This window comes from Bacillus rossius, assembly GCF_032445375.1.
Source record: "Bacillus rossius redtenbacheri isolate Brsri chromosome 9 unlocalized genomic scaffold, Brsri_v3 Brsri_v3_scf9_2, whole genome shotgun sequence".
Lineage (NCBI taxonomy): Eukaryota > Metazoa > Arthropoda > Insecta > Phasmatodea > Bacillidae > Bacillus > Bacillus rossius.
This window is the reverse complement of record NW_026962013.1, coordinates 18,285,576-18,300,817: the sequence shown is the minus strand read 5'-3', so window position 1 is coordinate 18,300,817 and position 15,242 is coordinate 18,285,576. Positions and strand designations below refer to the sequence as shown.

The following is a 15,242-nucleotide window of genomic DNA, read 5'->3' as shown; positions in this document are numbered from 1 at the left end:
TGTGGGGTTATGCTTGGTGGTCAAAGGTACTGCAGTTATATGGTATATAAGCATAAACTCAGGCTGAATGCAAATAAAACCCAAGCAATATTAATTGGTTCTCCTCATAAGCTCACTGAATTAATTCCTAACAAATGCTGTAACTTAACGCTCCAAGGAGTTGATATTCAGTTCTCTAACGTCGTAAGAAATCTGGGAGTCCTGATGAACAAAACCTTAACCTGGAGGGAGCAGATAATGCAAGTATGTAAGAAGGTACATTTTTCCCTTCGCTGCTTACAACGGTTAAAAAATTTGCTTCCACTTAGGGCCGGTTTCACCAAGCGAAATTATCTCGATAAAGTAATGAATTATCCAGATTAACTGAATATCCCGTTTCACCACACCGAATATCTCGATCTTTTAGTGTTATCGAGATAAAATATTTTAACCACCGATTTTCGTGGTTAAAGTCTTATTATCGAGATAATATTGTAAAACGAAGTGACGAGAGGAGATTTTAAAAATTGTAATGGCTCGAGGCATGTACAATTTGATTTTTGAAGATGAAAGTGATGAAGAAGATGCCATTGTTCGTCGGCCACGATGGATGCGAGATAGAAGCGATTATTTTGAAATGTATGATGAAGAAGACTTTAAAATACATTTTCGCCTTTCAAAACAGTCGACTATGTTTGTTTTGGAACTTATAGAATATCAACTACAGTTTCCCGAAAAGTAAGTTTATATTAATATTATTTCCTAATGTTAATTGTTTCTGTAGAATAATAAATATGTATATGAAATCATAGACAAGTAAAATAAAACTCATTTATACGAACATTACATTACAACCTTCAACATACTTTTTTCGTCTTTCACAGGAATATGTCAGTGTCGCCAATGAACCAACTGCTGGCTACACTTCGATTTTATGCTACAGGCTGTAACCAGCTAACCATTGGGGATTATGCTGGCTTTAGTAAACCCACAGCTCACCGAATAATACATAGGGTTAGCTCCGCAATTGCATCTCTTCGACCGCAGTTCATTAAATTCCCAGAGACGATGGAAGAACTGAATTTAGCACAAAGGGATTTCTATGCAATTGCTAAATTTCCCAGGGCTATTGGTGCTATGGATTGCACTCATGTAAAAATCCAGTCACCAGGTTGGTTTAAACACTGATTTTATGCTACCTTTTTATTAAACATTGCAATCCACATACAAGCTTGTTTTATGTTTGTTGCAGGTGGAAACAATGCAGAATTCTACCGTAACAGAAAAGGTTACTTCTCTGTGAATGTGCAAGTAATTTGTAATACAAAATTGGAAATTACAGATATTGTTGCACGATGGCCTGGTTCCTCACATGATAGTACCATATTCAACAATAGCAACAGAAGGGCATGTTTTGAGAGAGGGGAGTATGGTGATTCTGTACTACTTGTTGATGCGGGCTATGCTTGTAGGTCATATCTAATGCCTCCATTAGATAATCCCAGAAGTCCACAGGAACACCTATTTAATGAGTCGCAAATTAGGTCAAGAAATCCTGTAGAGCGAACATTCGGTTGCTGGAAGCGACGTTTCCCAGTCTTATCTTTAGGATTGAGAGTGTCATTAGAACATTCGTTTGCCATCATTGTAGCGACTGGGGTGCTGCATAATATCCTGCGACAAACTGGGGAAGAACTCCCTCCAGACGACCCTAACCTCAATCTCCACCTCCCTTGGCAACAGTTGCTTGAGGAAGGAAATGTACAGCAGAACAACGAAAATGCAAACAGAAGGCCCAGATATGACAGTGTCAGGCATTTACTGATTGAAAACTATTTCAGGAGGTAAATGAAATTTACATATACCTATAATTAAATACCTATATATGTGTGTGTGTTGTAATACTTATTTAAGATACGATTATTTATCACTCTGTGTATTTTCAGTTTGTTGTAGGTCATACTGATCTATATGTCACACAGAGATGCCATCAACTTGAAGATTTGCTGGTGAAAATAACTACATATAGCAAGATGTATGGAATATTTTAATACATTTGCATTGTACAACTGCTTAGATCATACAAAATAATGTGACATAAGCGAACATGTATTATCTTTTATATAATTCTTAACATTTGTACTTGAAACTGTTTGTTAATAGGCACAATGAATATCACTTTGTAAATATACATGTAATATATAACAATTATGTCATGATAGTTGAGCAAATGTTTAATACATAAGAACAATTAAATTACTGCAAATGTTCTAGTTCTTTCTTTATTTTCAAGATTTGTAAAGATAAAAGTTCAGTTTGCAGCTTTTCCTGCTTTACTTTTTCTCGTTCTTGTTGTAACCGCAGTTCCCAGATTTCTTTCATAACTTCTTTTTCCTCGATTGCATGTTTTTTTGCAAGTTCAATTAGTTCGATTTTTGCTGCATTGACAGCACTTACTTCTTTCACTTTGGTGGCCGGGGTTGGTCGCCGCTTGCTAGTAAAGGGAGATTGCACTGAAGCATTTCCCCTACTGCTAGGAGGCATTGCCTTCCCACTACTTGCACTGCATGAATCAGTAGTATTGGTCTGCACTGTGTTTGTGATAGCCGAGTTGTTATTGGAGTGTCGAAGGGCAGAACACACAGGACTGCTGAGCATGGCTGGAGTATAATGCGTCCAGTCGCCATTTGGAAGAGTTACCTGTGGAAAAATTAAATTTGAACATTATGTGAGAGAAATAAAGTTAACACAGTGCATAGGCTATAGCTATACATGATTAATAAGCATAACTATGCACAGTGACACATCCATTAGGTTTTCTCAAAATAAAGTGTAGGCCTACTAACTGTCTCTGCCGTCTCCACGAAAGAAACATCCACTTCTGCTCCGACATCCAGTTGAATGCTGTCATCCTCATCAGTAGGCCTATTTGATGCATCAAATGGTAATATTATTGCATCTGAATCTGAATCGAAGGGATTCTTGGCACCATCGATAGTCGGTTTGATTAGGCTCTGCACTCTCTCACAAATGGGATCCTTACTAACTGTTTTTGAAGGACCTCCACCTGAAAAAATACAGAATTAATTTAGTTATGTGGTGTATATTTCATATCCACTGGTGGTATAGTGCAAAGTGTCTTCTTGACAGTGCAAAGGTTATAGTTCTGATTCCAACTCCACCCAAGATACCTCTTTAATATATTACAATTAATTCAAGTAACTAAAAAAATTGTTATTGCACATGTTTACAATTCGTAAAATTGCATTATGGATAAAAATGCATACAATATTTATTGCTGTACCTAAATATAATGTACCAGGATATACAGACAAAAAATATATTACCTGTTCCAGTTAATACTTGAACTCGTTGATCAGCAGAAGTCTTTCGCGTGTGCTTTTTGAGATTCTCCCACACCGCTTTTAAATTTTCTGCAGTCCTGTGATGTTCTCCAGACATACAATTGAAAGTATCTGCAAGTATTTGCCACTGCTTCATTTTTTGTTGCTGTGAAACACCATCTGTTTTTTTATTTTCAATGATATTGAAATGTTCAGTTACTAAATCTAAAAGAATGTATTTCTCCTGCTGCGATGTATTTTTATTTCTCTGCTTCTTTGACAAATTACAGCCTTGGCTCGCCATAGTAGCCTACGAAATTTCTAGCCAAACTTTGATAACGAAAGGTGTTTACAAACAGAAAATCGCGATAATTTCAGAAGATCGAGTTAAACTTATCTCGATTTTCTCAGAGAAAGATAATATGTGGTGAAACACATATAACTTTATCGAGATAGAAATGGAAGATTAACTTTTTATCTCGATAACATCATCGGGATTTTCAACTCGACTGGTGAAACCGGCCCTTAGTATTAAAACCATGCTTGTTCAAACATTAATTATGCCCCACTTTGATTACTGCGATGTCCTCTTTCCTGATCTAACTGATAAACTAGCTAAGCGACTACAGAAGCTCCAAAACTGTTGCCTAAGATACATTTTTAACCTTAAATTACGTGATCATCTAACCCAATACTACCAGCAGTTAAAATGGCTCACTCTCGCACAAAGACGCAAAATGCACATACTTATCCTTGCTTATAAAGTGCTGCAGCAGGTATCACCTCATTATATGTCAGCCAGTATTAATTACCTACATAGTTACCATAGCCATGACACGCGATCCACACGCAACCCAATGCTATCTACCCAGTGCACTCATCCAAATGTCTGTCGGGATCTTTTGCAACCGTGAGTAGCAGGCTCTGGAATAAACTAGACCAAGCGACAAGGCAAACAAAAAATCTAGCATCCTTTAAGTACAGGCTGAAAAAATATCTTTGTAACAACTGCTTACCATGACCACTTCGCTGCTACCCTACTGCTTGATTCTGTGTGTGAATGTGCGAGTGACTGGTTTTAATGTAGTAGCTCCTATTTTTTTTAAATACTATTTGCTGTATGTTTAATTACTTTCCTTTGTTTGTTTGTATGTATGGCTATGCTTAGTTTTTAATTAATTTAAATTAGTTATGGTATAATCTTTTGCAATAGTTAATATTTAAAAATTAAGTTAAAATTTTAATTTGTTCGCTTAATATTTAGTCTATATCATGCTTAGTTTTTAATATTAAACTCTTTGATGTAATTGCAGAAAAGTGGTTAAGTGCAAGAGAAGGCCTTAACTTCTCCACCAACAAAGACGATAAATAAATAAATAAATAAATAAATAAATAAATAAACTCTTGTGTGTTAGTCTTGAGAATTTAAACGAAAACGCAATCTTATTGCTATAGAACACAACAGAAAAATTTACAAGGTAGAGAAGAATTAAATTGAAAAATTAAGGAAACTTCTCAAGTTAAAAGTGCCAGTCTGCTACAAATCCCCTGTATAGCCACTGGCAAGGACTAAAATTGCAATAAAACTGTCAACAGAATCTAAGGAAAATGAAACTGAATGTAAAACGGAAACTTTTTTTTTTAGGTTTAAATTAAGTTTACTTGATACTGTGCGATATGGTTTAGTTTCAATCAGAAAAAAGATTTATTTTTACATAGCCTTTTTGAATCCTTTAAATTTTATGATTTTAAAGGTTAAATAGATTTTTCTTAAAGAATTTTAAAAAATACAACGCAGTATACACCAGCATTGCCTTTAAACCCAACAATTTCAATTATTTATTCAATTTTGTTCTCCTTATCCATACTGCAAAAATATATTAAAAATTAAACTATGCCAGCTAATTATGCAGAGCTTATGCGATATATATTGTTTTTGAAGTTCGGCCACAAAGAAAAAACTAAATGTTTCAACCGTGTTAAACGTAAATGGACGGTGTTATGTAAAAATGTTTCAACCCACAAACATTTTCAACGGAGTAAATTGAGCTCAAAGTTGAACACACAATCTGGCAGTGCGTTGAATGTTTGGTCGCAAGATGGCATAGTAGCAAGGAATGTCGGTTAAAAAAATTTAGCTCAATTAAAAGTGTCATTTTACCTACACAGTTATTTCAATAACTTTTTTTGTTCCTTTTGTTGGTTAACTCATTTGTGCATAACACCATCCAAATATGAACTCATGACCTGGAGCGTAATGAACCCCCCTTAAAACTGTACCGCGAACACACAAAGCCGGCCGGGACTCGTGGGTCGGGGGGTGAACGAGACTGTCTAATGGGGCCGGTGGCGTCACAGGCAGGGACGCCTCGGGCCTTGGCTGGCAGCGAGTGTGTTGCGACATCCGAGCGAAAAGGCACATGGAGTGGGGGAGTGGGGAAACGAAGCTATGCGCGGAATTCCTGGCGCGTCTGGTTTACCCCCCCCCCTTTCCCGTGTCAAGGGGTGGGAGGAAGCTTCACCCCCCGCGGGGCGGAAGTTTGCCAGAGCCACACACGCTCGCTCGGGAAGCCTACAACTCACGGAGTTTCGGTTCCCTACCACGTTCGTGCAACTTCGGATTTCTCTCAAAAATTGAAATTAAAAAAATCTCAGGGTTAGGTTAGGTCAGTCACAACATGCTTGTTTTCATTGGAAACTTCTGATTTAGCGGCTGAAGTGGCGTTAGTACCAAAACGCAAAACTTCGGAAATCTTCGGAAATTCTTGCAGGGAACCGAAACTACGTGAGTTGTAGGCTTCCCCGCTCCTCGCACACGCACGTGTTCGCCCGCACCAGAACCGAATTCCTCGCGGGAGCAGTGTTGCCAACCAGTCGCTGCGAAGGCGGCACGAGGGAAACACAGTTCACAAATACTATCGTACACGCCCGGATACTTGTCTTCGTGTACCTTCGGGATTTTTTTGAATTTGCAAATCCATATATTTCTAGTGTTTTTTTTTACGGCTTAAGTATCTTTGTTACGTCACTTGATACCTTTATGTCGCGCTTTTATATATTTGGGGATGTATGAAATGATTTCTGAACAGAAATGCCAATGTGTAACTTCTACAAAGTTGGTCTATCATCACTAGAGAACGGAAAAATTCGCAGGTTTAATGACCTTCAGGATAGACTCCAATATCCTCTACACACTCGGGCAAATGCCACCTGTACATTGGCTGCTGACTTGTGAGTCGTCTCGACTGGGTGGACTGTGATTCAACACTTGTATGAGTGAGGGTCTCTAATTGGCCCTTAGTCCTCCAGATTAACAGTGAACCAATGGCAGAAGCATTACTGAGGTATAATTATTGGAATTTTAGCATAACACTAAATGAATCCGCGAATTTTTCAGGTCTCTAATCATCACGGAAAAGCACGCTGCAATAAGTAGTACAATTCCCACCAACTCGGATTTCTGATTTAAATATCCAGCCAAAGCTTGCTGTAAATATTTTGTAGTGCATTTAAGGCTCGGTATCATACGTCAAATCTGTTATTTAATTTCCTTGTAAACACTATTATTTAAGGATTATTCCTGTAAATTTATCAAGACAGCGCGTTGATGTTCGGCAGCAAATTATGTCACCAAATAGTTACTAAACGTTATTTGCGAGCTGTGAAATGTCAGTCGAGCGACCAGTATCAACACATGCGTGACATTTTATCGAAATAAATTAAGTAGAACGCTTAGCCAGTGATGTTTATGTGATAAAACGGGGGGGAGGGGGGGGGGGGAGAGGGGCGAGTTGGTAGAAGCGACGCTCGCTAGTGCTTCTAGCGCGGTACAGCCTCTGAGCGCAACGCTCTGAACTGGCACCCAGTCTTCTCGTCGTGCAAAGGACAACGACGATATTTGAGCGAGCGAAAAACGGTGAAAAAATGCAATGGCGAATGTCCAAGAAATCATATCAAGGATTCCCGGAATAGTCAGTTCTAAACAACTATTCTTTATCCTCTTGATATATAAACCCCGAGGCGTATGCAAGAAGGAATTTTCTTTTCAAAGTTCTTCGTTGTGTATGATATTATTAACCACTACCTTCTTTTAAATTTGTTTTAAATTTGGTTTAAGAGCGTAATTCAATTTTGTATTATATGTTCATCTAAACAGTTCTACCATAAAAGTACATGGAGGCTGTATACAGCGCCTTCGGAAAACACCCGCCCGTGTGTGACCTCCGCCGCAGCCGACCGCGCAGACGCGACACGCTGTCCGCGCCGCCACGGCCGAGGAGGTGCGGCGTACCTCGATGTCCCGACAATCGGGAAGGTCGACCTTTTAAACGACACACCTCACGTCATTATCAAAGCTACGGAGTGGATTATTTTGGACGTGACGTCTAATAAATCGATGAACGCCGGCTGCACGCACGAAAAAGTGTCCCGTAACGCACATTGTCCCGTAACGCTGTGTCCCGTTAAGCTCATTGTACGCTTGCGCCGCATCTATCTCTCTTCCACTCGATTGGAACCACCATCGATTTGAGGCACATTAAACTTGAAACACTCCCATTCATTTCCTACTTTTCGTCGGCTTATTTCTAAAACCTCGTAACTCCATTTCAGAAGAACTTATGAGCTTTTGGAGCTCGGTTTCGACTGACAAAGATACGAGGTTTTATAATTTGTGAATAGAAAAGAGACTAAGTAGAGTTGACTAACGAGGTTTTATCAGCATATGCACTATGAAAAAATGAAAAAAAATACACCTAACACATCCAGAATATAAAACTGGGAAAATCTGGACTTACGAGGTTTCAGAAGTAAGCCGACGTTTTCCAATCATCGTCCTATCCTTAACAGAATAACACAGATTGGAAGAAGTTAAACAGCAAACATGTATAACAGTTATAGTTAAAATTATCTCTTCGTTAAAGTAATAAACATATTTGAATTAATGAGTGCAAATAAAAGTAAATTTATCAATAAAATTGTAGATTTCATTTCACTCCATCTTTGTATCCATACAAAATAGTGATAATTCAATAAAAATGATTCAATTTTATTCATAAAAGTATGCAATCATTTCATCAATGTTTTGTTATGACGTCACGTTAAACTATCGTCCGTAAACCGACTTAAAGACAACCAATTTTTTTTGAAGTTATACTTCTTTGGGCGCGTTACTGAAAAAAAAATTGCACTTTTTTACGATGCGCGCGCGCACCAATTTCACAGGATAAAAAAAAGGTTACTTACAAATTAAAAATTATACATGTGCTTTAAAAATCTTATACTTTAGTGAGTGATATTGACTACTGGTTTACATCATTGAAAACATTTATTACACAGTGAATATTGGTGACGGAAATTGTGTTCATAAACTTTTTCAAGTGTATTTATATAGGTACGTGAGGGTATGTTCCCGTATGTATAATTTATTTGCATTAAAAATTATTACATTATTATTTAATAAGTAATTATAACTAATAAAGTAGCATAAACATTTTGTATATTTTTAACATTTCATTAATTAAAGTTTATATAAATTATACTAAATTAAATAATTAATTTTATATAGATGTTTATACTAATATTAAACATTTATTTAAGTTTTTTATTTGAACTGAATTTATACATTACCAATGTATTTAAATCACTCCATTTCTTTTAATTATTTTATTTACATTATTTCCATGCAAAATTAAAGTTAGTTTTTTATAATGCCAATTAAGTATAAGTTCCAACACACGTACGTAAGTAAACGTACACATTTTTTTTGTTACCTTTACAGTTTTTAGTTCTAGGATATTAATAGGAAAATGAAAGGGAAAAAAGGAGTGTGGGGGGTCGCTAGCTGCGGCGAATAATAAAGGACAAAGTGGTATGGAATACCTCCCAGTTAAATTGGGAGTCTAAATTTTTTGAAAATAGGCTGGCCCCGTTAAAAAGCTGCGTATTTTAGTGCAAATATGAAGTCTTGTAATTTCAATATCAAGCTATGAAGTAGATTTGTTATCTCACCAATACACACTAGGATTTTATTCGAGGGGGGGGGGGGGTGTTTATGTGATGGCCCGCATTTCCCATAGAAACGCCACAGCACAGGACACAGAGTTAATGAACTATTATTGACCACGTGGCATGAGTCTGGAGATTTGCTTTTATCAGAACACATCCAATACACCTAAATGCTTTAAAATTCCAACTTCATAATTTTTTTTTGTGCGCTATGTGTCTCCGCCACCTTTGCTCGTGAGGCAAGTGCGTTTATATACCTGAATAAATTACAAGGTACTTGTTTTTATCATTAGTTCTAATGGTTTTTTTTTTTACCTGGTATCAAACATAAGCGATTATTTGTCGGCTACAGCCACCAGTTTTCTTTACATGGATTGGGGGGGGGGGGGGGGGGAGAGGGCAAGAGTACCAATTTCAAGATATTAATTTTATCAGATACCTTTAGCAAATACATATACAAAGATTTAATGCACTACTACGTCACATATTTTTAAATAATCCCCAAGTGGCTTATCAAGTTCTTGTTAAGGTGAGGAAAAATTGTTCTGTTAGTACAAGTTTTAATTAAACACGATTTATCTATCAGGCGGGTGGATGTACAATTTGTAGTTAAATCTGACAGTTAAGGTGAACTCGAAGTAAATTGCCAGTAATATGTCAATACAAGTTATTTTTTCCGCTGAACGTTTTTTTTAAAATAAGAAACTTTAGTTTTTAGTAATTTCGTAACCTAATTTCACATATAAACATCCCACTCAAAAACCTATGTCAAATTTGATTTTTTTCTCGACGTGAATGAACGCTCTTAGTTTTTCATCTCATAAGCGAAACAAAATTGCCAAGCAATAGCTAAATTTACCGACTTTTTTTTCCCTCCCCCTTCTGGGAAGTTCCTTTAAATCATAAGATCAACAGAATAGTTCGCAATGTTGAACTTGGTTTCAGTGCTTTGCGTAGCACTCACTGTAAATCACGTTAACTGGGGGAGTTCGCCGAAGCTCGGCTCGGCTCGAAAATAGCAGCGCCGTCGCTTCCTGCTCTCCGCACCGAGCTGCCGTCTGCACTCGGCGCACGGGGGAGAAACTCCAACTGCCGAGACCGAGTTATTCGAAAAAGTTCCGAGCCCACCCGCTAGATTGCAGCTTTCATAATATATCTATACTAATATTATAAAGCTGAAGAGTTTGTTTGTTTGTTTGCTTGAACGCACTAATCTCAGGAACCACTGGTCCGATTTGAAAAATTCTTTCAGTGTTGGATAGTACATTTATCGAGGAAGGCTATAGGCTATATTATAGTATCAATAACATTAGGGATCCTTACTAAAAGTACAATTTAGAATCAAATGCGTTGGAGGGGGTTAGATACAACATGCAGTACACGTACGAAGTGTGTGTTGACAATGCCGCAGGCGCTAGAAGTTTATTTCTTATTGCCTATTAACACTGTTGCCACGCACTAGATGCCTTATCATTCTTAATTTTCCCATACAAGTAAAAAACACCCGTGTGATATTAACAACGAAGCTATCAGTACCCTCATAAAGAGTTCAATTAGTATTTAAATACTTTTTATCACTTTAAATCGCAAACCTAAACTATTGTTTTTTTCCCCTCTCTGTGTTTAATATGTTTTTTATTTCCCTTTTTTTCAAGTATATATAAATATTTTACAGACTTGAAACTTCACAGTAATGTTCCGTATGTTACGCAGGATGACATTTTCCGAAAATTAGATCACATGGGTGGTTAAAACCAGGCAACAGTGGGTACTTTGTCGGCATGAGAACAGGATTTTGCATTGTTCATGCCTTCTGCGTCTCCATGGCAACGGGCATCGCGCGGCAGTGGCGTACCCACAAGGAGGGGCATGTATAATGAGCGGCGCAAGAGTGATCTGCCTGTAGACTGCCGTAGCGAAGTACGGGTACATCAGTTGTACGTTGCATGCACGAGTCGGGAAACCATCGGTGCTATTCATTTTCTCTCCGGTGCATTATACAGCATTATAATAATTTTTCACTGAATTTTTTTTATTTACCATTACTGTAAATGGGAGATGTGGCTTAATTTTTTTTTCCATTAGTATAGCCGTGCGAAGCCGGGTCAGGCAGCTAGTTAGTAATATTGCTTCACTGTTTGTGAGAAGTAGCCCTACTGCATGAGGTATTTAGCAGGCAAACAAACCAATGAAACTTAATTCACTATGTTTTGTTAACCACATATTTTGCAGTGTAGAAAATTTTAATCTTCTACTAATTTAGATAGAAAATGTGTTATTTCATCACAAAACAGGATGAAGTATTTCTCGCATAGTTTAAATTCTCTGTTATCAAGTATTAGTCGTGAAGTAGTTAAATTAATGTTGTAAACCTAACACGTTGGCTTTAACACGTCCATACTGTTTTTTTGACGTGACGTCTAATAAATCGATGAACGCCGGCTGCACGCACGAAAAAGTGTCCCGTAACGCACATTGTCCCGTTACGCTCATTGTACGCTTGCGCCGCATCTATCTCTCTTTCACTCGATTGGAACAACCATCGATTTGACTTTTTCGAGGCACATTAAACTTGAAACACTCCCATTCGTTTCCTACTTTTCCTATCATCGTCCTATCCTTAACAGAATAACACAGATTGGAAGAAGTTAAATAACATGTAAAAAATTTATATTTAAAATAATCTCTTCGTTAAAGTAATAAACATACTAGAATTAATAAGTGCAAATAAAAGTAAATTTATCAATTAAATTGTAGATTTCATTTCACTCCTTCTTTGTATCCATACAAAATAGTGATAATTCAATAAAAATGATTCAATTTTATTCATAAAGTATGCAATCATTTCATCAATGTTTTGTTATGACGTTGTCACGTTAAACTATCGTCCTTAAACCGACTTTACAGACAACCAATTTTTTTTTTTTTTGCTGGTAGTTATGGGGCCACCCAACAGATGTCGCGCAACACATGGTTTCAGTTTCCACTGTAGGAGTCACACTTCTACATCTCCCTCCTTGTTCTATGACTCGGCGCCAACCTCTCGTGCGTGGAACAGGGCACCCCCACCGCTCACCTCGCGCGAACAACGCGCGTCTATCTAGAATAATCTGTAGTTCGCGCAGCGCGGAGCGGAGTCAGCGAGGCCTGTCAGCTTCGTACACTGATGAGAGTAACCCGACAAGTCTTCTTCGTTTTCGTTTTAAAAAAATTCGTTTATTAATGAAACAGACTACATATGGCGGCGAAGACAAGAAATACAACAATACATAAATACCAAAAAACCATTTACACACACCTGCTGCAATTCCAGACGGACATCGTCTCTTCCTGCAGTCCGTGGACACGAATAAAAAAACTAAGGGATAAAATAGCATGCATGACAAACAATACACGACAAAAATATACAGAGTAGTCACTCATCGTCTTCTTCGCGGTGTTGTGGCCTGCCTCTAAGACTAACTAGCCTCACGGAAGATGCACACCATCGGTAGGACAGAAGAGCAACCACCGGAGTGAAGCCCCTTAGTACACGGATTCTCCACGGATGGTCCGTTTGCGATTCAGTTAGATTTTTTTAAATTAGTTTATTTTATTTACTTTAAAATTTTCATCGATTATCTCAATAGCAACGGTTTTGCACTGATGATATTTTATTCACTCTTCCAATGTTTAACAATCCAGTGTTTCTGTTATTACCTTAGTCATCATATTGAGGCGGCTAATTAAAGGTCCTTAAAGAAAATGTTCTAGACGTGGCAGTGGCGTACCCACGAGGAGGGACATGTTCTGTAATAAAGCTGAGTGGTCGGCCAGTCGGGATAACCCAGCAACTCTCCGGCGCGGAAGGATGCAATCCACGACGTATCCCGGAGCCCCGTCAAGGCGCCCTCGTGTTCCCACAGCAAGCTGCGATCAGGAGGTGACTTCCCCACCCCCCGGATCCGCCTCCGGATGCAAGAAGCCTACTAGCGACGGCGGCGGGTGCCAAATGACCAGCGTCGCGACGCCTGGCGCTTCGTCAAGCACCCCACCCCCCTTCCACCACGGACCAGGAGAGGCGTCGTCACATAACGCCCCATTGTCCGGCGACAGCGATGGAGAATGAGAAGAAGAGAGAAGGGGGGGGGGGGAGGTTTGGCCAAACCCACGTTCGCCGGTCTGGTCGGAAAGTAGTCGAGGCGCGAAGGGGAAGAAACCGCCAGTCCACCATTTAATTGGCTTGAAATGATAATTTAAAAAAAAACTCAAAAGCGCATTAGCTACTGGTCTTCTCGACTTGGAAATCCCCACCTCCCCGCGCTCGCGAATTCGGGGGGGGGGGGGGGGGAGGGGAAGGGGTGTTCGGAGGCCGAAGGGAAGAGGAGTTTGGCAGCCGTCTGCCGTTGAGCCCCAAGGAACTAACGACCCTCCAGGCCCAGCCGTTGCTTCGGAATATCCGCGCTGATAGCTTTCATCCAGCAGATAAATCTCCGGCAACTGTGAACGGGTTCCCTATGGTGTGGCTTCCCCGCCGAGAATAGCCGCACCAGGAGGAGGGGGGGAAGAGGGGAGGGGGGGGTCCGGGGTGCACGTGCGGCGCGCGCTCTCCCCAGGTCGACATCCGCCCGGGCATTCGGCGGGAGGTCACGGGCGAGAGTCTTCCCCTCCCCTCCAGCCCTGCTTCATGACCTGTCAAGTCTCACGGCTCGGGCCGCGTTCCCAACGTGCCTACAAGTAATACCTGCGCAATCACCACATTTCAATACAACTTTATTTATACCACAGGGTCACACCCAGCATTATATGAAACAGATGCACAATTCGCAGGCCCTGGTTCCAGAGATGATGTGTAACGGCCCTCTTTATTTTCCAGCTACCCCCAATAATCATGAAATATTAGAAATTCGAGCTTATTTATAATCAGTTTTAAAACATCACATTATGCAACTAAATACTAACGTTTCTTTCGAAGACATAGGTTGTTTCTCATTTTTCTTATCTAAATTTAATAAATGGTTGTTGCAGTTTTATACGAATGTTATAAATATCGCAATACTGTATATTGTTAAACGAGTTTTAAATATTTCTACAGTATTTGATTTTTAAGGCCTAATATTTTTAAGAGCACTGCACCAGTTAGTACAACCTTTGAATATATATACTGTATAGAAGTCGCCAGCTCAGGTTAAAATTTCTAATGCGGTTTTGTGGTAGTTGGTTAATTCACCGCCGCAATCGCCACCATCTCTAGGGCATCGACTTGTGGTGGTCCCTAACGGACAAGTGTCGAACTCTTCAAACACCCCTTCCCCCTCCCGTTGAACGAACTTGAGCTGCAGTGAATGATAGGCGGGTGGTGCGGGGAATGACAGCGGGCGACAGTGCTGCGCTCTAACGTGTAAATAACAACTAAGACGATACAGGGCGTTACGGCAGCGCACTGCAGCGGTGAAGTTCCCAAGCTGCTCATCATACGCTTCTGAAAAACGTAGAGTAAATCCTATCCACTCGCGACTTCTATACAGTATATATATATATTCAAAGGTACAACTAACATTTCCCTTGACTCTGTACGTAGCAGTAATCTAAGGCAATTTTTTTATACAAAAAATAGAAACATGTATTATTGAGAATCAAATCATCACTGTGCGTTAAAAAAAAACTTATCTTTCCCGTCCCTAATTTTTTTTGTCCTATTTTTGTCGCACCTCAAATTCTCTCGCCCTTCAACAAATGGCCTGTATGTAAATCGGGGCCGGACTATTATTAAGAACGTGCCAATTTGTAAGTTAGAAAGTTAAAAAGTTTACTACATAATTTCCGCGTGATATAAACGGACAGTCGCCACCTATTATTTAAGTTTTATGTGCGACTATAACTTGAAGTGAGGCGTCAAAAACAAAATGTAAGTTAGCAAAAGACTGCTATTAC

General features: G+C 39.2%; 2 protein-coding genes across 2 annotated transcripts in view; both read right to left on the bottom strand.

Moving 5' to 3' along the window:
* Positions 1-15,242, bottom strand: part of LOC134543312 (serine/threonine-protein kinase Warts) — a 105,348-nt gene that overhangs the window by 43,922 nt on the left and 46,184 nt on the right. The gene's annotated exons all lie outside the window — the stretch shown is intronic.
* On the bottom strand, positions 2,097-7,668 carry LOC134542990 (myb/SANT-like DNA-binding domain-containing protein 3). The gene is made up of 3 exons (XM_063387645.1): positions 3,327-7,668; positions 2,826-3,046; positions 2,097-2,679 (listed from the first exon to the last, which is right to left on the bottom strand). Exons 1-3 carry the CDS (start codon positions 3,625-3,627, stop codon positions 2,236-2,238), a joined length of 966 nt encoding a protein of 321 aa, XP_063243715.1. The 5' UTR covers positions 3,628-7,668; the 3' UTR covers positions 2,097-2,235.